This window comes from Sceloporus undulatus, chromosome 8 (genome assembly GCF_019175285.1).
Source record: "Sceloporus undulatus isolate JIND9_A2432 ecotype Alabama chromosome 8, SceUnd_v1.1, whole genome shotgun sequence".
Classification (NCBI taxonomy): Eukaryota; Metazoa; Chordata; class Lepidosauria; order Squamata; family Phrynosomatidae; genus Sceloporus; species Sceloporus undulatus.
This window is the reverse complement of record NC_056529.1, coordinates 36,398,699-36,423,902: the sequence shown is the minus strand read 5'-3', so window position 1 is coordinate 36,423,902 and position 25,204 is coordinate 36,398,699. Positions and strand designations below refer to the sequence as shown.

The following is a 25,204-nucleotide window of genomic DNA, read 5'->3' as shown; positions in this document are numbered from 1 at the left end:
TCCAGAAATTATTTCAGTTTATACTACTTACAGGATAGAGCTGGTAGTTGTATCCACAGGCTACACACTTTTCATCAGCACAGGATGTGATCCGGATCCATAGCGAGACCAAGAGAACCCCAATATTGGCCAACCGTACAAAGACACACCTTCAAAAAGGAAATGAGAGAGTACAAAAAAACCCTGAATATCTGATTTGAACATTCTGGGAGTTCTGAAATAGCAGGAACAACAACAACAATGTTATTGAATTTTAATTCGGAAGATGAATTGAAAGACTCTATGGTAAAATGGGCCAAAGATATTGGCTATAATATAGAATTAGATAACTGGGAAAAATTATGGAAAAAGCAACTATACCAATATGAGATGTTACAATTTAAATGAAAACGTCTGGAAAATTGTGTTCAGATAGTATTTCTCCCCAAACAGATTAGCAAAGATTTACGAATAATCTAATAATCTATGTTGGAATTGCACTAAAGAAATTGGAACTTTTTAACCATGTATGATGAAAATGTGGGAAAGTGAAGAAGTTCTGGCTCATGATAAGATCTAAAATGCAAATAATATTACAGAAGAAATTCAACATAAATCCAGAATTTTTCTTGTTAGGCCTATTTAATATCAAAGGAAGCTCTGAGAAAGAAACTGGCAGACTCTGCTGACATATGGTAACTGCAACTAGAGTATTCCTAGCAAAATAACATTTACTACACCCAGAGAGAAGGAAAGCATAGAAAAAATGGAAGATATTGAGGAAATGGACAAACTGTAATATATATTAGATGGGAAAACCAACAGTAAATTTATTAATGATTGCAAAAGATTCCAGATCTGCAATTTAGATTTAACAATTAAGTGATTTTGGGATTCATTGATTAAATTACTATCTTCTTATCAATTCATGGTTGAAAAGAGATTATGGCAAATGAAATTACTAAAATGATGTGAGGGGAATATAAGTAAGGTTAATAATAAGGTTTTCTCTTTTTTTTAAAAGAAAGGTGTATTGCTATGAAATAATAACTTATGCTGATCTCTCGACATTTGGAAAACATTTGTTAGTTTGTCTAATGTTTATTCTTTCTTTCTTTCATTTTCTTATATGTAAAGGTGTTGCCATCTCTTTATGTGGAATATAAATGAGGGGATGGGAGGGGAGGCGAAGTTATGTGTATTATCTCCCACCAAATTCTTCTAAAATAAAGCCTAGATTCAGACAGTGTGTCTAAACTAAAAAAATACTTTATTAACAGAAAGAAAATGGCGGTCTCTAGCTTTTCCAAGTTTAAACTGTAGAGCTTGCCTTGATTGCCATTGCAACCATTCCTTTCCCACTTTACCCCTCCTTCTCTCTTGGAACCAAGCTCTACATTCCTTTCCTCTGCCTGAGAGTTAACCTTCTCAGCTCATACTAAGAAAGTACCCTAAACCACTGCCACAGATTTAACAGCAACAATAATATCAATAACAACCTTAACCTAATAACAACCTTAACACATAAATCTCTTTATAAAACAACCTTAACTACCATTAGCCCATTTATAACTTCATTTCCATTACCAACCAGTTCTGACAGGAATGAATAACCATTTATTCATTGACTGATTTATTCCAATCCTGACAATATATGTCAATGTATTGTGCATTGCTAGATGTGTATATATAAAAATTAATCAAAATAGCAAATATTTTTTTAAAAAGATACTCAAAGTCGGAGGAAGAAATAATGGCCTATTAATCCACAAGTGGCTACTGGATGCACAGACGCCAAAAAAGAAAGGGAACAGGTACACAGTGGTGGGGACAGCGTTGCTCTGATACTGTATTAGGAGTCGTCGTATCTACTGAGAATGGTCATAGTTTACATTCCTACCTTATCAACGTTAACCGAATTTCAAAGCCTGGTGAATAGTCTTCAGATCTGATGATCACTGAAAAAATCAGGGGGGCAACAAAGTTGGCCACTGTGATCACCATAGAAGGTAGGTACTGTACTAAGAGATTATCTTCAACTTTAGTTTTGCTTTCCTGCATATATGAGAGACAGACACACAGTCAGTTTGTATAGAAGCCCTTTAAAACTAGCAGAAAATTCTTGTTTTAAAGGGATTTTCACAACCTGACAACAAATTTCAGTAGTGCATTACCGGGGGGGGGGGGTACTTTAGATGTAGCACCTGAAAGGATTTGTTTTAGTTTTCCTACTAAATATCAGTGTTAGGAAGGGGTTGCAAAACTGGACATTTGACTCACCAAAGTTGCCCACCCCTTCTCTAACAGAAAAGCAATGCACATCTCTTGCTATAGCCATGAGCCACATGCATTTATTTTAAGTTCCCATACTGTCCATCCTTTGCATGAGTGAGAAGGTCCTCAACTCCTAAAGTTTCCCAGTCTCCTTTATGGACTTCATTTTTATGCCAAACAACTTGCCAGCATTAAATGCTACAAAGATGAAACATATCTGTAGTGAAATACCTTGAACAGTCAAATATTTAAACAATTTATATCTTGTTTTCATGCTGCCTCCCCAAAAGTAACGCAAATCAAGTTTGCAAAAAGCAAGATGCATGAACAGAGTAATTGTGAAAATCCACTTATCATAAACTGAAAGCATCAAAAATTACTAAGCTTTGTAATCAATTGATATAGTGTACATTGGCTCAAACAGGTAAACTCTAGAGGTTTTGGACTACTATGCCCATCAGCTCAAACCGGCACTTGATGGGAGAATTTACTATGTTAAACTAATGCTAGGAAAACTGAGGTTCAAATTCTCACTTGGGAAGCTCACTGAGTGACTCTGGATCAGACCCTACCTCTTGGACTAACCAACTTCCCAGGCTTGTTATAAGATTAAAATTGGCGATGTTGAGACAGGTGGAAAAGAAGTACATACACTGGTTTGAGCTCCTTGGCCTCAGAGTAGGATCTAAATTTAGGAAGAATTGTTCACCTATCACTTACATTGGAAATATTTTCTTGTGAGTAGACAGTTGCTCTATAGATGGAATAAAAACAAGCTGACAAGACAGCAAGGACTACAGTATTTAAGAATATTCTCAAGCAATAGATGTGTATTTTCTCTCTGGCAGTCCTCTCTGCTACTCTCTGCCTCAATCTCTCTTCCTCTAAGTCAGTCTGTAAGCAGAAATATTCAGAGACATAACTGTGTTAGTCAATAACAGCATACAAGGGAATCTTGTGGTATTTTTAGACTAACTTGGAAAAAGAAGTTTGGAGCATAATCTTTCATAGGGGTCAAGCAGACGAGGTAAGAGAAGCAACCAGAGGCCATTCCTGCCCTAATCATTCTGGAACTGCAGCGACTGAATGCCACAGTCCCGATGCTGGCCACTGTCCTAGTCCCAAACAGGCTGCCAGCAGGAGCGCTTTTTACAGCTTCTTTTTCCGGCAGCTTTGGGCCACATTAGCCAGCTTCAGAGGAACTTCCAGCCGCTTTGGACGTGTGCACTGTATAAATGCAATGCCTCGAAGCTGCTGGAAGACATTTTATTTGACTCATCTGCTTTGGGCCATGGACTCAGTCTACATCCCAGTTAGTCTCAGAGATGCTAAAAGAAACCTTTGTATATAAACACAAAGTTGTCAGTTTGAAAAATTAACATCATCTCCGTCTTTTAGACAAGCAATCACGTCCATAAAAATATTTCTAAGGGATTATAATCATACAAAGCCAATTAAGTTACCTATTGGCGATGGGGCAGTGAAGACAAACGTTAGGGGATTTTATGTTAAAGTAGCTCAGCATGTTTCAGGTGTCATGATCAGTGTGGACACCCAATAGCCAGGGCAAGATGTGAGTTGCCATCCAACATATTGTTGGCATATTGTGAATTGCAGGGCACCAGGCTGATGGAAACAGTGATAAAGCTTCTTTGCTTTATTTCTATCTATGATGCTGGTATTTGGATGTGCAACATATCCACAGTGAATTACACAGAAAAACTCACTTCTGATTAATATGGATAGTTGTCTACAGTAAGACTAGTATTTCAGCTTGTATATTTTTGTGTGGTTGGCCCCAGTCACTATTTCTTTCCATTTTTCTCTCATTGATTAATATTTGTGATTATTACAGTAGAATCATAGAATTGTAGAGTTGGAAGAGACCACAAGGGCCATCCAGTCCAACCCCATTCTGCCATGAAGGAACTCTCAATCAAAGCATCCCCAACAGATGGCCATCCAGCCTCTGTTTAAAGACCTCCAGGGAAGGAGACTCCACTACATCTGAGGGAGTGTGTTCCACTGTTGAACAGCCCTTACTGTTCGTACTTTTATATTTATTTCACATCATGAGGTAGGGAGAAAATGCACGTACTCACTTTAAGTTCATAATGTAAGCTGCAATGTTTCAGTCGTGCAGCATTTACATCCGTAATACAGAAATCCCAGCCAGCGAATATTTTGTTGCAGTAGCTCTGAAACTGATCTTCACTGCACACTAAGCTTTGTTTAAATCCTTCGACAGCTCTAATAAAGAAAGCCACACATTTTAAAGAAATCAACTGGTTGATTAGAAATGTAATGATTTGTTTTTCATTTTTGTACGCATATTGGAAGAGGACATATTTTTCTGTGTGTGTGTTCAGAAATAAATCCAGTTAAATTTGTTGAGACTTTCTCCAAAGTAGCTTTGTTACAACCTTACAGCCAAGACACACAAGCAGCAGTGTAAGAGCAATGACTGAGTTTCCTGTGTCTGAAATGCTTCAGACAGGTCTTTTGGATTTTTGACTTTTTTGGATTTTGGAATATTTACACATGCATAATGAAATATCTTGGAGTAGGGACAAAAGTCTAAACTTGAAATTCATTAATGTTTCATATATACCTTATATACAGCCTGATGGTAATTTTATACACAATGTTTTTGATTAATTTTGTGCATGAAACAAAGTTTGTGTACATTGAACCATCAGAAAGCATAGGTGTCATTATCTCCGCCACTCATGTGGACAATTCTGGAATATTTTAGACTTCGGAATTCCGGAAAAGGGAGACTTCTGAGTCTAAACCTGCTTTTATCATCATATTTTCTGCATACCAGCAGAACAAATAATAAAGTGATAGCATGCAGTCTTGCCTGTCCCCCTTGCCAACTGGGAACCATTCTGTTTCTCCAAATTTTGTTCTAACAGTAGTCTCTTGCCCTGAGTACAGATTTGTTACTGGGACTATCAGAGTTGGTGGCACTCCCATGAATTTAAGAACCTTCCATAGCTTTTTGTAATCTATGCAGTGGCTTTTTAAATACTGGTAGTAAATATATCATTTTTTTAGTTTTATTAGTATTAGTCATTTTATTCATTAGTTCTTTTATTCATTTCTACCTATCTTAAAAAAATCTAAAGCCTTTTACAGTTTTTATTTCAGACATCATTGAAAGCACTTTGATTACTTTTTTCAAAATGTACGATTTTGGCAGGTGTGTGTGTGTGTGTGTGTGTATGTATGTGTGATAAAAACAGCATGGAAGCCAAAGATGTACCATTACAGCTGACATTTTAAGTATGCCATACAATGCTTTACCTCTTGACGATCCACAGAAAGCTTAATGAAAGGTAAGCCAGTGTAGTCAGCAAATATGCAAGTGGCACTTGGTATTTCAGGTGACCAAAATGTATAGTATCTACTGTGTAATAACCATAGAAAAGACTTGTCATCTCAAGAAAACCCTGCAAGAGGTTAGCACAAAGGAAGGTTGAATTATTACATGCAGACATATACAATGAGGAACAATCATGTTGTGGAGACTTTGCCTGGTGCCAAACACAGCCAGCTAAAGACATCCAACAATGTTGAACACTAAACAAAGCAATATACTCCCTCTTTAACCTTGTCCTTTTAAGAAAATCTATATAAGATGGATGGGTAAAGTACAGCCCTCATGATGCTGGACTCCAACTCCCACCTGCCCCAGGTAGCACAGCAAATGATTAAAGTAAATGGGAATTGCAGCTATCAATATCTGGAAGACTATAGGCTGACCACCTCTGATGTAAACAGAAATAAATTGGAAAGCTTTCCTCCCCTGCAAAAAAAAACCAAATAGTCTGAAGATAAGACAATATAGGCTCCAGTGATGGCTGTGGCATTCTTGTAAAAAAAGAGAGATCTTATTTCTTTTCCTTACAAATGAAGCCATAGTTAGGATTTCTCCTCTACTGTACATAGTGCAGCTGTCCTTTCTCTTCTACTGTACATAGTGCAGAACACCAGGGAGGAGGCTGCCATAACTGCTGCTTCAACATAAATGGCACAAAATTCTACTAGCAAGGTGGTAACTTTTCTTGAAAGGTAGAAAGAGAAACTCTTGAGAAACTAAGACCCGTTACAGACCGCCCAAGAGGGGCGGTCTCGGGCCGCTGCCGGTTACAGCGCGGAGGAGTCGCAGCAGCCAAACCGTGCGACTCCTCCACGCTGCAAAAAAGGAGTGCGAAAATCGTGCTCCTTCCGGCAACCTGGAAGAGACACCGCAAGTGCCAACGCACACACTCACGGCGTCTCTTCCAGGGTGCGACGTCAGGAGGCTGCGCCCATCTGTATAGGGCGCCGCCATTTTGACGCACTCATTACGCGCGAGGGGCAAGGCGTGTCAGGAAGCGCCGCCCCTCACATGTAATCACGGCGCGACAATGCCTCCTCTTGGGCCCGTCTGTAACGCGCCTATATGTTGTCCACATTGACAAACTCTTTACCCATACAGTGATTTATATAGGACTGTGAAATACACAGAGTTCCAGTGGTAGCTTTAAGGATCTCTAATATGAAGGACTTAACTTAAAATAAGCATGGGGAACCTCTGGTGGTCCTCCATCTGCTCCATAAAGTCCTTCTGTTATATCTATGATAAGTGATTTGAAATAGAAGAGGCAATCAACTATTTAAAGTTTTGGAAAGTGGTGTATGGGACCAGGTTTGCAGTCTCAGCTGCTTTTGTACACAACAGGTTACAGTCAAGGAAACTTTAGAGAAATCAACCTGTTCAAAATGGCTTCACCACTTTACCCAAGGATAGGAAATAGGAAGCTGCTTCATACTGAATCAAATCATTGAAACAGAATAGCATTTACATTTCTATACTGCTTCATACCAAACTATGTAGTCTCTAAGCAGTTTATAACATATAAGCTAATTGCCCCCAACAAGCTGGGTACTCATTTTAGCAACCTACTGAAGGATGCAAGGCTGAGTCATCCCTGGAGCCCTGAGATCAAACTCACAACCTTGTGGCTGCAACACTGGCTACAGTACTGACATTTAACCACTGCACCATCAGTGCACAAATCACTGGTCCATATAGCCTACTAATGTCAACTTTGACTGGTAGTCATTCCTGGCCCTAACTGCAGATCACTGTCGTTCTCTGGTGGCCTCTTATCCAGTACTAATGTGGTAAAATTAAGTGTATTTAGAATGTTTCCGTGGTCCAGTACGTATGGTAGAAAGAAAACTGTTCTTCACCCAATGAAACCCACTTCTTCTGTTAGTCTGTATGTATTTATTGGATTTTAAAAAGTATTACTTACTGTTCCAGATAGCAGATCTATAATATAATTGTAGAAGTAAATGAGTCCCTTGGTACCAGTGGTTTCATAAACTGTGCAGTGTGCCTCTGTAGATAACAAGATTAATTTTTTAAAAAAAATCATTAGTACCTTTGAAGAGCCAAACATGTCTGTACTTCTGCAAGAAGAATTCTGATCTTGCTACAAGAAATAGGTAATTACCTGTTTGCCTCAGAGAAACTTTAACGTGGCTGCCATTTACAACTCCATGTTGGAAAATAATACTAGGAAGCGTGATAAAGCTGAACACAAGGAGGAAAATCACCAAATTTAGCACCACAAGGAACCGAAGGAAGGAGAAATAAGACTGGATTCCAGTGCCAAATTTTCCTACCAAAAGGTGAAAAAAGAGAGGATTTATCATTTATAAAAGAATACATTAACTGCTAGTGTTTCCTAAAGCAAGCCACTTTGGAAAAATCAACCACACAGCCTTGCTCATCATTTTGTGTGGTGCTATCTCCCACTCTTTGCCTGTCCATGTGAGCTCATTCTCTTACCGGCATCTTTCACTAGTAGTGGCAATTGGGAAACTCTTGTGAGGCTTAGGCACAGGGCATCGCTTCTGTGACTCAGAGCGGTACCATTTTGGGACAGACTGGAGCAAAGAGTTAGAGCACATGTTGGCAGAGGAGAAGTGGTGGCAAAAAGGAGCTTTGACATTTGGGACCTTGCTTAAGCTTTGCGAGCTTGGCTGGGATTTGGGTAACAGGTTGAGGTTCTGCTGCTACTCCTGCTTTCTTTCATCAGACAGAAGAAAAGAGGTAACAGAAGAAACCATTTTTGTGGGAAAGTGAACACTTGAAGCTGTGTGGGGAAGACATGTCTTCCACTCTGAGAGCATTTCTAGGGGTTGGACTGGATGGCCCTTGTGGTCTCTTCCAACTCTACGATTCTATGATTCCATGATTCTAATGAACCTGGTATAAATACAATAAACAATGATAATAATAATAATGTCTCTGGAGAATGACCATCTGTGGTCGATTATTGGAAAGAGTCCTTTGTCTTGGAGTGGCTCCTGTAGTTAAAATCTCTCCCTTTCTGGCTGACACCAGTCTCCAGTCTAGAGCATGTGGCCTCTGTAAACCCTCTACATATGCACCGGCTGAGAATCCCTCCTCTCTGAGGAAAATCCTCTCCCTTCATAGAATTGTAGAGTTGGAAAAGACCTCAAGGGCTATCCAGTCCAACCGCCTGCCATGCAGGAACTCTCCATCAAAGCATCCTCGACAGATGGCCATCCAGCCTGTTTAAAGACCTCCAAGGAAGGAGACTCCACCACACTCCAAGGGAGTGTGTTCCACTGCTGAATAGCCCTTACTGTTAAGAAATTCCTCCTAATGTTGAGGTGGATTCTCTTTTCCTGTAGTTTGCATCCACTGTTCTGGGTCATGTTCTCTGGAGCAGCAGAAAACAAACGTGCTCCCTCCTCAATAGATCACTCTGGGAGCAGAAGCTGAGCAGCTGGCTGAGCAGCAGCCAAGAGGCCTCTTGTCCACAGTGGTCTTTGCTGCAAGGCTGGCATGGGTGAGAGGTTTCCCAGTTGTTGCTTAGCCAGCTGCTCAGTTGCTGCGCTAAGTATGACAGGGTGCAAAGGGAGCAGTGACTGAGCAGCCAGTCAAACAGCAACCAAGAAGACTCTCACCTGTGCCAGCCTTTGCTGCAAGACTGGCACAAGCAAGAAGCTTCTCAGCTAGCTGGGTGCAAGGGGAGCAGCAACCTAGATGGTTTGTTTTGAATCTGCAGTAGAACAGTAGGCCTAATGTCAAAATATATGCAGATGGGCACTAGGGTTTTTGCCTAAGTGGAAAGGGAGATGGTAGCCCAAAAATGTTTGGTGACCACTGCTGTAAATGATGCATTTAAACTACCTATGGCAGGTTTAGGTTGTGTTTTTACTACCTGCTGGATTCTTCAAGGAATTAGATAAACATTTTTCATTGAGATGCCTTGAGGACTAACAATAAAGATATAAAGGCAGAACATAATTTAAAAAGTAAGAAGAATGAGCTAAAAAGGGAACAAACCTATCCTAGTTTCACAGAAGTGGATTGCATGATCTCCTTCACCTTTTTCTCCTCTTTCCTTCCAATCATGGTTAAGGCTTGAAACATTTACTTTTGTAAAGTATTACTCCCAAAATTCCTTGGTATGGCCATGCTGGCTGGGGAATTCTGTGAGTTGTAACTCAAAATAGTACCCTTTCCAAGTTTTGAGCAAGACAGATTTTAAGAATGCAGAAAGTGAAAGGCTTCTGAATGGCACTTAACCCAGATGATCATGGATCAGGCCACTGCCCTTCTGTAGTTGCACTCCTGGAAGTCAAATGGAGGGAGGATGCATTGAGAAATTGCTCCAAACACCCAGGTTTCAGACTTGCTGCTTAGATACAGAGCAATCACAACCTCCAAAAGCATCAGTGCTAGAGAGAAAATGCTGCATGGTAGCACCTCAGAATCTCATCAACTCTGTCATGAATTGGTTGATTTTGTTTTATGTTGAATGTTTATGTTTAACAGTTATGGTTAATATTTAACCATTATTAATATAATGTTGTAGAATATATATATGTACAGTGGTGCCTCAGGTTACGAATTTAATTCGTTCCGCGGCCGCTTTCGTAACCCAAAAAGCCTTCGTAAGCCGAAATGCCATAGGCGCTAATGGGGAAAAAGCCGCGGCTCTGCCGCGGCTCCATTTAAAATAGCGCCGGAGTTTTTTCGTAACCCGAAACAATAATTCCCTATGGGATTTTTTCGTATCCCGAAAAATTCGTAACCTGGGTATTTCGTATCCCGAGGTACCACTGTATTTGAATGATAGGAGGTGTAGTGATGGAAGACCCCAGACAATGGATTGTACTTATGTTAAAGATAATTGCCTGGTTGGGGAATGCACAGATGTGTGAAGGATGCTGTTTTCCATGGGAGAGAGCATAAATCAAAAGTACTAAAAGGGGGTTGGGGTGATTTAATTAAGGATGGTACACAAAGTTGTACTGATTTATAGACAAACTGTAAAAAAGCCTGCAAAACTGTAGGGCTGGGTAAAGAGAATATTGGGCTGGTATATGGAAATGATAGCAATTCTGTCTAAAGACATCTTAATAAATAATAAATAAAAACTTTATTTTTACCCCACCTCTCTGTCAAAGACAATGGGGCAGCTTACAATTAAAACGCCCCATATCCCAAACATTCCCTCCCTCCCCTAAAACATTAATTAAACAGGATTAAATGTTAAAAGTAATACAATTATAATAATCAGGGACAGGCAGATCAGGCACAGTACTCAGTGGGAAAGTGGATTTGGTTGGTGGCTGGGTTTGCTATTCAGGGAAGCCTGCCGGAAGAGATCCATCTTGACAGCCTTTTTTAAGCTGTCCAAGCTGGTAATATGATGGATTGCCTCCAACAGGCCATTCCATAATCTGTGAGCGGTTGAAGAAAAGGTCCTCTGGGAAGTTGCAGTTAACCTGGTCTTTATAGGTTGCAATAAATTCTTCCCAGAGGACCTGAATGCACGGGGTGGATTATATGGAAGCAGGTTGGACCCAAGCCATGTAGGGCTTTAAAGGTAATAACCAACACCTTGTACTGTGTCTGGAAACTAATAGGTATCCCCATGTAGAGCACATTGCAGAAATCGAGTCGTGAGGTTACCAGCGCATGTACCAGTTTCTACATCCCCCAGTTCCAGGAAAGGACGCAGCTGGCTTATCAGCCAAAGCTGATAACAGGCACTCCTGGCCATTGCATTTACCAGATTTGACATCTGGAGCAACGGATCTAGGAGCACCCCCAGACTGTGAACACAGAGCTTTAAGGGGAGTGTGACTCCGTCTAGGACTGGTTGGTGAATCTCAATACCTGGGTTAGGGGCCCCAACTGTGAGTAACTCTGTTTTGTCTGGATTCAGTTTTAGTCTGTTTTTCCTCATTCAGTCCATCACTGCTTTAAGACATTCACTAAGAGGAGAGATGCCATCTGCAGTCAGAGCTTTAGACCGAGACATGGAGAAATATATCTGAGTGTCATCAGCATACTGATAACACCGCGCCCCATGTCTCCAGATGATCTCTCCCAGCGGCTTCATATATATATTGAATAGCATCGGGGACAGGATGGCGCCTTGAGAATCGCCACAGTTAAGCTCCTTTTTTGCAGAGCGACTGTACCCAAGTATCACCCTCTGGAATCTGCCCGAGAGGAAGGAACAGAAACATTGTAACACAATGCCTCTAATTTCTAACTCTCTCAGGCGTTCCAGGAGAATGTCATGGCCAATCATGTCAAAAGCCACTGAGAGGTCTGACTTCCGGGAAGAGCTGGCAAGCAATGGCTGAGGTTTGAGAATAGCTCCCAAACCCCAGCCACCTTCCGCGGCGATTCTCCCTATCTACCAACGAAGGGAGACAAATTCTTCTCCTGGAATTAGGGAGAAGCAAAGGGCCCCCTAATTGGCAAGACAAATCCCCGTTCGGAGATATGTGGAAAGAATTCTCTGCTAAAGAATTCTCTGCTAATGAAGTTTGAAGCTTGACGAAGTCCAGGAATGGGAGAGAGGTCTGCGAGGGCAACTCTTCAGCTGTGGTTTTGGAGCGACTTTTGCCGCAAGCTCCAGCCTCTGTTTCCCAGGTGACAAGGTAACATCTAGGTCACCCCCCTTTCTGTTTCGTGGGAAGCCACCAAATTATCCTCTCTTTAAGAGACCCATTTCAAAAGAAAGGCTCATAAAGCAAGGGTTTACGAGGATTAAACCCAGAGTAAACAGCAACGAAAGAACAAGTTTGTGAACGGAGCCTTTTTCTCAAGCCTAAATCTGGGGAGACTCACAAAGGATACACTCTAGCAAAAAGATTCAGTAAAAAATAGAAAGTATCACCCAAAGAGAAGATCAACTGTTATAACATCTGCAAAGCTCTTTTTATAATTAAAACTGGCCCCAGTCTTATTTACAATCTCTTCTTTACAAGAATACCCTCCCAAAGCGGATGTAACTCTTTCTGTAATTACATACTTAGTGGAACTATTTGAATGATTTTGAATCTGTGACTGTCCCAATAGCTGAGATTTGCAGGATTCCATTGGATATAAAGGAACTGAATTACTTTTATTTTTGCTTATCCTCTTTTCGTTTCTCTTCCTTCCTTTGAGCTTATACAAATTTTCGTACTCCAGGTGGTTTATTGAGTGTGACCTTGAAAACGCTGAGAGCTATTGCTATTATTGTTACTAAATTGCTGATAAGAACTGTTGTGTCTACGAAGAAGGTGAAATCTGCTGACAATATACATAAGCGAAGTCCGCCATCTAGCGGTCACTCAAGATAAAGTACTGTAATTTAAGGAATACAGGCAGAATAGACTGCTAACTAAAAAACATGGCTTCAGGGAAGAAGGCAACACAACAGCAACATCAACAACCAAATCAAAATCAAGCTCAGAGGCGTCCCTCAGATATTCCAGTTGGAAGCCTGGATCCAAACGTATTTTTAATGGAACAACTGGCAAAAATAAGGGAGGAGATCAGGGACAGTAGATTGGATAACCAAAAAATAAAAGAGGAAATGAAGGAAGAGATAAAGAATGAGATAAGAACTGAATTAAGAGGCATCAATGAGAGCCTAGGAGCAATTGTTAAAGATCTAGGGAAGATGACAGAGAAAGTGGAGAAATTGTAGGTAGATCAAAGACAGACTGATTCAAAAATTGAAAAATTAATTAGAGAGAAAAAGGAAGACAGAATTTACATGATAAGAATGGAAAATAAAATCAGAGAGACCTCTTTGAAACTGAGAGGGATCCCAGAGACTGAAAATGAGGATTTATATAAAACCTTAACACCGCTCTTGGCAGATTTTGTACAAGAATCTGCCCAACTTTTTCCCTGGGAAATTGACCGGATTTTTCGCCTTTCATCCAAAAATGCTAAATTCAAACATCTTCCCAGGGATACGGTGGTGCAGTGTGTCAGGAAACAGACTTGGGATTTGATAATACAAAACAGCTACGAAAAGGAATTGATTATAGATGGAAGACGGATTCAGATTTTCATGGACATTTCCCCGAGGGTGCTTAGAGCGAGACGAGATTATCATTTCTTGACAGATCAATTGAAAAAATATGGAATACTATTCAGATGGGAAGATGTGGAAGGCATCACGGTGACCTGGAAACTCCAGAAACATAAACTGGACTCGATTGAAAAATCAAGAGATTTCTGGGCTAAAAATAGAAAGGAAATTGAAAGTCACAATGAGATCGGCTCTGATAAAGAAAGTCAGGGAGGGAGTTCCAAGGAAAGGATGCTAACTAGAAGAGAATTAAAAAGACGAGAAGAAGAAAAGTTGGCGAAATCAGATCAAACGGCCAGTAGTTTGCTTCGTTTGGAAGGAGAAACCATCTCAGCGAGAGTTGAAGATTAGTGATAATCACTGTTGAATAAAACCTGGGGTGAGAGAGGTTATAGACTGTATTGGTAAACTTAAATCCATTTGGGGTGTGTGTAGGATATTACAATGAAAGTTATATCGTGGAACGTAAAGGGATTGAACTCAGCTACAAAAAGAAGTAAAGTGTTCAATTTAATTACTAAACAAAAAGCTGACATAATGTGTATTCAAGAATCTCATATCATTGATAAAGACAGAAGACTAATTATCAGAGATAATTTGGGTAAGGAATTCATTGCTACTGCCTCTAAAAGGAAAAGAGGAGTTATTCTATATATTAAGAAACAATATGATCCTAAGGAAATTTTTAAGGATAAAGACGGGTATGTTATAGGGGCGGAAATCAAATTGGAAGGAAAAAAAACATTAGTTGTGGGAATATACAGTCCGTTAAAGAATAAAAGTAAATTTTATACAAATTTATTCTTGAAAATTCTGGATCTGCAGTATGAAAATTTGATCCTAATGGGTGATTATAATGGGGTATGTGACCCAAAATTGGACAGAATTGGGACAAAGAAAATTAAAGAAAAACAAGGAAAACTACCGAAATCCTTTTTTGAATTAGTTGAAAGTTTAAATTTGATAGATGTCTGGAGACAATTATATGCAAATAAAAAAGAATACACTTTTGCCTCTCCCAGACACAATTCCTTGGCGAGAATTGACATGATTTTGGTTTCAAAAACTCTTATAGGAAATTTGACTGATATGGAAATTTCTCCTAGAACTATATCGGATCATAATATGTTGTTATTAAATTTGAAAGAGAAGAAAATAAAACCAAATTGGAGATTACATGAAGATTTACTATTAGATCAGGAAATAGTCAAAGAAGCAAAAACCATGATTAAGAATTATTTTAAAGAAAATATGAATAATGAAGTAAGTACTGAAATAGTCTGGGATGCGGCAAAAGCGGTTTTTAGAGGTTATTTTATCCAGCAAAATAGCATAAGGAGAAAGAAACAGACAGAAAGTATTAAAAAAATAGAAGTCCTTTTAAAGGAAGAAGAAAATAAATTGTTGAAAGATTTGAATAACCAAAAAGTTAAAACCAGAATTAAATTTTTACAAAAGCAATTAGATTCGTTTCTGACCCATGAAATCGGGGCTAAAATAAAGAAAAGTAAGCTTGATTACTTTGAACATGCGAATAAAGTAGGGAGATGGCTGGCTCTTAAAATAAAGGAAAAGAAAAGCAAAAGTCAAATTTTGAAAATTAAAAGGGAAGGGAAAATTATGGAAAAATAAGAGGAAATTAAACAAACATTTTTTGATTATTTCACTGAAATTTATAAAGAAGAAGATTTTAATATTGAAGGCACACCTGATTGGATTACTGAAGGAATTATTCCAAAATTAGACGAAGACCAAAGAAATTTTCTGGAAACGGACATAACTATTGACGAAATCCTAGAAGCTATAGAAGAAGGGAAATCACACAAGGCGCCTGGTCCTGATGGATTTCCCCTTCTTTTCTATAAAATATTTAAAGAAGAACTATGCCACCCTCTATATCTAGTATTTAAGGAAGCGCTTACTAATAAAATCCCGGACACGTGGAAAGAAGCGAATATTATTTTACTGTTGAAAGAAAATAAGGTAGATGATGACCCAGCTAATTATAGACCTATTTCATTATTGAACTCTGATTATAAAATATACACCCTAATTTTGGCTAAAAGACTTAGAAAGATCTTAAGTAAATTAATTGATACTGATCAAAAAGGATTTCTCCCAGGTAGACAATTGAGAGACAACACTAGATATGTGTTAAATATAATGGAATATTATCACAGACATAATGATAAGCAAGCGGGTTTTTTCTTTTTGGATTTACAAAAAGCATTTGACTCTGTTAATTGGAAGGCTATGTTTAAAATTATGGAAGATATGAATATAGGTGAAAGATTTTGTAAACGCGTTAAAAATCTCTATGCAACCCAAAAAGCCAATATTCTGATAAATGGAGATAAGACCCCCCCAATTCCAATAAGTAAAGGTACACGACAAGGATGTCCTTTGTCCCCTCTTCTTTTCCTACTGGTAATAGAGACGCTAATTAGAAAAATCAAATTGAATAAAGAACTGAAAGGAGTTAAAATAAAAAAAACATATGTATAAAATTAGAGCATATGCGGACGATCTATTTATAAATCTGGAAAATCCACTGGAGAATGTAGATAACTTAATGGAAACCTTGAAGAAATTTGGGAGCTTCAGTGGATGTAAAGTGAATTTGAATAAATCGGCAATCCTGACTAAAAATATGAATATAGACCAAATTACCATGTTAAGTGATCGTACGGGAATAGAAAGTTAAAAGGAAAGTAAGATATTTAGGACTGGTCATCTCAAACAAAACAAACAAACTTTTTGGAAATAACTATAGTACCATATGGAAAAGACTAAAAAATGAATTATATAGATGGAATAAACTACATCTCTCTTTTCTAGGCAGAATTGCGGCAGTGAAAATGAATATTTTACCCAAAATCACATTTCTTTTTCAGGCACTCCCGATCTGGATTTCAGAAAAAACTCTTAAAAACTGGCAAAAAGATTTAACGAATTTCATTTGGGACGGGAAAAAACCAAGGGTTAAATTAAAAATCTTACAGGATCTAAAAGAGAGAGGTGGATTAATGGTTCCTAATATTAAATGTTATTATGAGGCTAATTGCTTAAATTGGTTAAGAGACTAGATAAATTTACAGGATAGAAGACTTCTAGAATTGGAAGGGGAAGGACTTAAATTTGGAATACATGCTTTTTTGCTATATGAGAAGGAGAAAGCGGATCGGTCCATCAACAATCATTGTATCAGACAGCCATTGCTGAAAATTTGGAAAAAACATAAACGTAGGATAGTAACAGGGCTCCCTAAGTGGGCCTCTCCTTTAGAAGCTATCTACAGAACAAAAATGGATAGAGAAGGGAATTAATAATAATAATAATAATAATAATAATATTTATTTGTATACCGCCCTGGCAAACCAATCCGGGCGGTTAACAACAGTAAAATATAAAATATGACAATTAAAAACACTTTATCCCTCCCCCCCTTAAGACAATATTAAACAGTATAACATATTAAAAACACAATGTCAATGCAAAAAAACAACAATTAAAAACTAAAAACCCTGATATCCCTCTGTTGATCCTCGACCATCACTAAGATGGGGCCACGGGAGGAATGAGGGAATCAGGAACCTGGGCCGGGATGGTTAATCTGGAAAGGCCTGCCGGAAGAGATCCGTCTTGACCGCTTTTTTAAAGTTGTCTAATGATGTTATCTGACGGATCTCATCCGGCAGGTCGTTCCAGAGTTTGGATTACCTATGAAGATATTTTAAAATCTGATGGAAAGAAATTAGTTATTAAGACACTAGAAGAAGTGAATACACAAGGATTTAACTTAAATTGGTTTGAATATCAACAAATCTGTTCCAAAACACAAGAGGACTTAAAAAGTTGGGATAGAATAGGTAGTAGCTCTGAAATGGACAAGATTCTATCATCTAAAGATAATTCTAAAGGTATGGTAGGTAAATTATATAAAGTGTTAATAAGTTGGGATTCCGAACAGGAAGTAATTAAAGAATCAATGATAAAATGGGCAATAGACTGTGACCATACTATTAATTTAAGTCAATGGGAAAAGATCTGGAAACATAATATTAAATTCACGGCAGCTCAAAATTTAAGAGAAAATTTGTTCAAGATGTTCTTTAGATGGCACTTAACACCAGCTAAATTGGCTAAAATATATAAGAATACAAATTATAAATGCTGGAAATGCGATCAGGCCATTGGTTCATATTTCCATTGTTGGTGGACCTGTCCGAAAGTGAAAAAGTTTTGGGAAACTCTAGTTAAAGAAATTAATGAGATTTTAGAAATTGATATAAAAATCACTCCTGAAGCCATGCTATTAGGTATGTTTGAAGATGAATTAGATAAGAAATATGGGAAAATCCTAATGTATATGGTTTCTGCCGCTAGGATCTTACTTGCAAAGAAATGGAGGTCGAATGAATTACCCAAATTAGAAGACTGGTCTGTGTATTTATATGATATGATGCAAATGGATAAACTCTCTTGCGAGATAAATGAAGACTCATGGGATTCAAGCTCGAAAGACTGGTGTAAAGTACTAACATAGGCCTGTTACAGACTGCCAAAATAAAGCTGCTTCAGGTCTCTTTGGAGGTATGCTATTTAAATGATGCATGCGTCCTAAGAATCCGGAAGCTGCACCAAAGCTGCACTCAGTGCTTAGGAATGGAGTGTGGCTTTGGCGCGACCTCCGGACTCTTAGGATCCATGCATCATTTAAATAGCATACCTCCAAAGAGACCTGAAGCAGCTTTATTTTGGCAGTCTGGAACAGGCCATATATTAAGAAGAAATGGGGGTGATATAATTTTATAAATATACTTTGTCTTTATCTGGGAGCTATGATTAATATATTATGGAATGGATTGTAACTATAATAATGTTAGAAGAGATAGGCTTGGATTAGACGTACAAGTGAATCGGTGCGTTCTTGATTTAGAATTATAATAGGCATATTTACTGACCTTTTTCATTTTTAATGAAATAGTGGTATTTTCTTTTCTTTTTTCTTAATCATACTTTGAATATGAGAAAGAAAAAATGTTATCATCCAAAGTTAAAAGCTTGTGAACTGACTTAGTTTGAAGGAAGATAACTATGTGGTAAGAGAGTATACGATCTTATTAATCAATGGTGGTGGAAGTTAAGGGTTTTAGTGTGGGGATGAGTGAGAAGATATGTGAGAATTCCTGACTATGTTAGGTAAGGCAGAAAGAGAGTCTTTTTTGTTTTGTTTTGTTTTTGAGTTGGTTAGAAGGAGTATGTAGGAGAGGTGGGATTTAGTAAGTGACGAAGGTAAGAGTAGGTAGGTTAGAGAGAAAGAAAGTAGAGAGAGAAAGAAAGTAGAGAGAGTGGAAGATGAGGTAAGTAAGAAATATAAGGAAGAACAGGAAAGATGGAACTTAATAGAAAGAGTCTAAGGTGGGAAGAGGAGGGATAGATATAGAATCTGGTTTAGATATTTGGGGAGGAGAGATACTATAGGAGGTTATGACATATGTTTTATTATATAGTTTATAGTAAAGTTAGATTGTTACATGTTATATGTGATTGTATGTATGTTCGTAGTGGTTTTCCCCCCCTTTTTTTCTTGATGTATTTTTTAAACTTAATAAAATATTATTATTAAAAAAAAAGCCACTGAGAGGTCTAATAGCACCAACAGGGTCACACTTCCCCTGTTGATGCCTAGACAAAGGTCATCAGGTAAAGCAACCATGGCAGTCTCAACTTCAGATCCTGTCCTAAAGCTGGTTTGAAATAGATCTAGATAATCGGTTTCATCCAAGATAACCTGGGGCTGAAGGGCAACAGCCTTCTTGATCACTTTGCTAAGAAATGGCAGATGGGATACTGGCCTATAGCTATTCATATCCATAGAGTCTAGGGAAGGTTTTTCCAGAAGCGGCCTAACAGCCACTTCCTTCAAACAATATGGAAATTGATCTTCCCTAAGGGATGCAATGACAATATCTCTCAGAAACATCCTCAAGGCATCTCCACCCTGGACGGCCAGCCATGAAGGGCAAGGATCAAGAGGACATGTTGTCTTCTTCATACTACCAAGGAGCTTGTCTACGTCATCGGTACTCACAGACTCGAACTGATCCAGTATAATCTCATCCACAGAGTTGCTGGACACCTCATCAGTTGGTTCTGCTAAAACACCAATGTCCAAGTCGGCTCTTATGTGAGAGATTTTATCTGCAAAATAGTTGTTAAATGCGTCACAGTAAGCTGTTGTCAGGTCAAGTAATGGGTTCTGTGCAGCTAGAATCTGTGTCAGATCCCTTACTACCCTAAACAGTTCTTCTGGGCAAGAATTTGCAGACACAATACGTGCAGAGCAAAGGGATTTCTTCACTGCACGTATTGCCACTCTATAGGAACAAAGAAATTTCTTATGTCTTGTCACATAAGAGTCGAGTTTTCCACCAGTAGCGTTCTAGTCATTGTCCAACCCGCTTCATATTCCTGAGTTCTTTGGTGTACCAGGAGATCCGATTAGGAGCGGTGTGGAAAGGATGCTTGGGAGTGATTGTGTCAATAGCCTTGTTGAGATCATTATTCCAGGTATCAACCAAGGCTTCAACAGAATCACTGGCGTTACCAACCGTTTAACCCCTGCTATTCCATAATGTTTTACTGTATGAAACACAGAAGACAAATTCAATGAACTGTGAAGGGAAAGAGCAGGTCTTGACACACCAGGGCACAACTGCTGTGCAACTGGACAGAGGCCCACTGCTATAAGCCACACCAAGAGCCATGCCAGTCTGCAGTTTTCATATAGTCCATTGTTCCTGCTCTTTCTTCTGCTCCTGATTCAGTCCATAAGTGGAATCATGACAAAGTGCTCCTACATATACCTTCTAGGATGCCAAAAATATTCTCCTGTTCTGTGCATATGTATACAGAATGGGCAAAATATGAACAAGCATTCCAAATAAGCAGGGATAACACAGGACATTTTGAGATAAAGAAACAGATGATATTCCCTCCTCTTTCACATGCAGAAGCTAACTGAATGAGAAGTTGAGTTTTCCTTCAGCACTGTTGATAGACCAGCATACTCTAACCACATGCAAGGCTAGCTTAAAGGGTGTGGGACAGGTTGTGCAGCACACACAGCTCCATCCTGCAGGAGAGAGAAATAGCTAGGGAGCTCAGGAGAAACAGCTGTAGTTGCCACTGCTGCCAAAGGCAGTACAAAACAACATGCATGATCATACCCTCAATGCTGCGGATATCATGTCTCCAAAGTTCCAACCAGGAGGACATTTCTTTGGTATCTTTTACAAATTTTCTCAGTGACTTTCTGCTTGACTGCCTCCATTGATTCCAAACTGAAAGATATTTTATGTTGGCTTCTTGGATATCTCTGATAAGAGAAAATAAAATATAAGAGGGACATCAGGTTTTAGAGTCCCTGAAAGGTCAGTTATCTTTAGAAGGTTCAATAAGACCTTCTTCAGTAGCCTACGAACATGGGTGTGCTTGTTCCACACCATCTCACATTGAAATAATATTTTGTTCTGTTTCTGATTTCAGGTGAAGTATAGAATTTAGCAGAGATCTAGGCAAATCTGAGCTTCTATTTTCCACATTCCTTTTTAGTAGGTTCCCAGGCTTAAAAGAAATGATTACTACTATTTGATGCCTTAAGCATGATAGGTAGGAAATGCATCACAACCCTGCAATATACCCTATGGTAATTCTAAATCTAGGCCAAAAACAGATGGCCCTAAAGGGGCGACACCACATTGCCTGCCGCCTGGTTGGGTGTGTGGCATGACTCTAGCTTGGAGGCAGAGTCAGGGCAGGCAGCGTGTGGCACCCATGCCACCCCCCTCAGGACTGCTCTTATTGCTGGTCTGTTTTGCCCCCTAGTTTCTTTAAAATAAAGCAATAAATAAGCTGGGGATAAATATATGCACAAACAACTTAGATGCAGATTTAGATAACAGAAAAAAAATCTATTCCTAAGTGTCATTTTAAATCACAAATGGATCCCAGTACTACTACAATTTATAGAAAAATTATGGGTCAAACCTTAAGCGTCTTTTCTCAGTAATAGTTAGTGCATATTCTCGTAGTGGTTGAGCAGAGCTTGATGCAACTCCTTCCAACAGATTTCTAGTCTCTCCAGAAGCTGATGGTGCTAAACTGTAGTAGTTTTGTGATCCTCCAGTTGATGCCTTCCTCCTCAGCATAGACTGGAAACTGGGTAACTCTTGCAGAAAAGCAACTGTTGGTGATACAGTCTGTGAATCAAGAAGAAAAACCTCTACAAAAAAAGAGTGGGGGAGGGAGAAGGAAAAAGAGAGTAAATAGATGAGCTCAGGAATTTCAAGTCTTATGGGCTTCTCAGGGACATTTAGTTGGATTAGAGTTGGAGGTTGATATTTACTGAGAATATTCATTCTGGGGAGACTGAAGGAGCAGTTAACTATATGGGTTCTATATATATGTCAACTGCTCAAGCCAGGATTTAAGAATTCTAACCCACTGTAAATGTTGCCCTCAACCAACTCCCCTCAGCTCAATTACACAGCCTTGACAATCAAACAATGACAGGACAGACAGAAAATGTGTTTTACCCCACTGGATGAGAGTGGATTGCTCCCTGAGCTCCCCCAGAATGAATATTGTCATAAGTATCAACCTCTCATTCTCAGATAGGCTGAAAGAGCAATCTACTGGGATATACCCAAGCCACCAAGATCAAATTCTTGAATAACTGCTTGCAGCACTGTCCCTCTTACTTCCTATGCCGCTTGACCAGACATATATTTATCTATTTTGTAAAGAGATAAACGTATCTCTTCCCGCCTACTGCTCTGCATACATCATCTATTGAAGCTGCTACTTGTAGTTCTCATAGAATGAGCTAACAAACCTTGGCCTTGGTACTTTAGCCAAACTGTAACAAAGAAATATGCAGACTGTTAACCATCTCAGTAACATTTCTTTTGAGGCTTTGTGCCATAAGTGCATGGATTGGTTGAGACAAACAGAGTCTCTGAACATCCCTGTCTTTTAAAAATATACTTTACTGCCTTTCTTACATCTAATATGTGCCACCTTTGCTCAAGAAGATATAATGGATTCGGACAAAACATGGGTAAGTTTTGAAATGGACTTTGGAACAAAGGTTGGATCAATAATCAAAGCAAGGTCTGCTTCAAACCAATAATAATTTTGCTTGACTGACAGAGCTGTTAACTCCAAAACTCTTTGAGCCAATGTGAAGGCCACCAGAAACAGAAGCTTAATCACATCTTAATAAAGGTTCCTTTAAAGTTTTGAATGGGGAATTTGTCAATCTACAGAGCACCAAACCTGGATCCCACCAAGGGAACTTATGAACTATTGGAGGGACTTGTAAGGTCGCTCCATGGAAGAACCTCTTGAGAGCAGAATGAATCATAGGCGCCAAAAAACAGCGGCCTTCCAGCCTGATTTTCCACTGAAGGGAAGCCGCAGCTGCCATACTGTGTGGCTTCCCTCCAGCAGAAAAAGAACTTGCGATAAGCGGGTTCTGTTTATGCCGCAAGGGCAGTGTAACACGTGCGCCACTGGGCACTCGTTACGTAAATGCTGACCACAAGCTGAACATGAGTCAACAGTGTGATGTGTTAGCCAAAAAGGCCAGTTATTCTAGGCTGCATCAACAGAAGTATAGTGTCTAGATTACAGGAAGTAATAGTGCCCCTCTATTCTGCCTTGGTCAGCTAGAATACTGTGTCCAGTTCTGGGCACCGTGATTCAAAAAGGATGTTGGGAAGCTGGAATGTGTCCAAAGGAGGGCGACTAAAATGGTGAAGGGTCTAGAAACCATGCCTTACGAGGAGAGATTTTGGGAGCTGGGCATGTTTAGCCTTGAGAAGAGATGGTTAAAAGGTGATATGATAACCTTGTTTAAATATTTGAAGGGATGTGATATTGAGGATGGAGAAAGCTTGTTTTCTGCTATTCCAGAGAATAGGCCCAAGAACAATGGATGCAAGATAGAGGGGAAAGATTCCACCTCAATATCAGAAAGAACTTTCTGACAATGAAAGTTATTTGACAGTGGAACACACTCCTTCCTCAGACAGTGGTGGGGACTCCTTCTTTTGCGGTCTTTAAGCAGAGGCTGGATGGCCATCTGTCAGGTATGCTTTGACTGAGAGTTGTGATCTCTTTCAACTCTATGATTTTATGATTCTCTGTATGCCAATCAATGGTTCTCAAACTTTGGCCCCTGGATGTTTTTGATTTCAGCTCCTAGGAGCCCAAACTAGCCTGCTCCATGTTCAGGGATTCTGGGAGCTGAAGCCTAAAACATGTGGCAGGCTTGAGAATAGCTGCTGTGGGGAGAATTTTAGAGAAAGGCACATTGGCAAATCTTCCCTTAGTAATCCTTGCCAAAGAAAACTGCATGCAATTTGTGGGGTTTGTAGAACTTGAAGACACATCGACCATCTTACGGCTGCAGCCTGTGATGTCCCAGTTCCTGAACTCAGTGAAGAAAGTTTAGTAAAGACAAGGTGATAACCGGAAAGGTCACTCAACCCCCACCCTTTTTCATAAATGAAGGAACTGTGGAAAACTGACACGCAGAGAGATCTTGTAGCACCTTTTCAAAGGCGCTACAAGATCTCTCTCTACGTACTGAACCCACAGGCTAATGTGGCTATGTCTTTGAATTCCACAGCCATAGGATTCGAAGTGCTACGGAAGAGACTCACTACTACAGAAGAGGCAAGGGACTTGTGCACTCACCAGATGAACTACAGCTCCCATTACCCCCCACTCTCTCGGGAGCTGGAATCTAAGCCATATCTTCCAGTGCCAATGACTCCCCACCTTGGACAATTGTGGCAACCCTCCCACTAAACTCAAGCTGCATTCACATCGGGGAAATAACCCGTTTTGACACTGTTTTCACTGCCCTGGCTGAAGGCTATGGAATTCTGGGAGTTGGAGTTTGCTGTGGGGCCCAACTCCCAGAATTCCATAGCCTTCAGCCAGAAAAAGAGTTAAAGCGGTGCCATACCGGGTTATTTCCCCAGTGTGGATGCAGCCTCCGCCGCCCAGCCCTTCCCTCCACCACAACCCACCATTGCTCCCTTCGCCGGGGCTCTCCAGGGCCTTCGAGACCCGCGGCTCGCTCATGTTTGCCGGCAGGGGACGAAGCCGGCCAGGGACCACCCTCCCTCCGAGCCCAGCCGCCCTGGAGCCCGCTTCCGGCGAAGGAGAGTCCGCCTCCCGCCAACCCACAGCGCCCCCTGGCGGCGAGGAACGTCTCCTTGGCTCCGCAGGCCTAGCTGCCCTAAGTGCCCTCAGACTAGGCCTCCCCTGTCAGCTGTATCAGCTCCAAAGCACAGTGCAGAAATAGCCCCCTCAATGCCAGGGGATTCTGGGAACTATAGTTTTGTGAGTCTCTGAGCCTCCTCTGTCTGGGGCCACCACGGACTACAATTCCCAGGATTCACTAGCACTGAGGCAGGGCAGTTCATAATCATCATAATAATCATCAT

General features: G+C 39.8%; 1 protein-coding gene across 4 annotated transcripts in view; it reads right to left on the bottom strand.

The window, feature by feature from the left end:
• The window catches only part of TMC7 (transmembrane channel like 7), a 36,685-nt gene extending 11,772 nt beyond the window's left edge, over nt 1-24,913 (bottom strand). Inside the window, exons 1-10 of one of the 4 annotated variants that reach the window (XM_042438130.1) lie at nt 24,785-24,913; nt 21,732-21,966; nt 20,912-21,060; nt 7,764-7,931; nt 7,563-7,648; nt 5,563-5,708; nt 4,356-4,503; nt 2,974-3,147; nt 1,880-2,034; nt 32-149 (exon numbers count right to left, since the gene is read on the bottom strand). In XM_042438130.1, the coding sequence (XP_042294064.1) occupies nt 32-149; nt 1,880-2,034; nt 2,974-3,147; nt 4,356-4,503; nt 5,563-5,708; nt 7,563-7,648; nt 7,764-7,931; nt 20,912-21,060; nt 21,732-21,966; nt 24,785-24,839 (1,434 nt within the window). In that variant the 5' untranslated portion in view covers nt 24,840-24,913. Of the gene's footprint in view, nt 1-31; nt 150-1,879; nt 2,035-2,973; nt 3,148-4,355; nt 4,504-5,562; nt 5,709-7,562; nt 7,649-7,763; nt 7,932-19,773; nt 19,884-20,911; nt 21,061-21,731; nt 21,967-24,784 lie in introns of those variants that run through there. The other 3 variants (XM_042438131.1, XM_042438133.1, XM_042438132.1) reach the window with 3 other exon arrangements.
• Nucleotides 24,914-25,204: the final 291 nt, after the last annotated feature.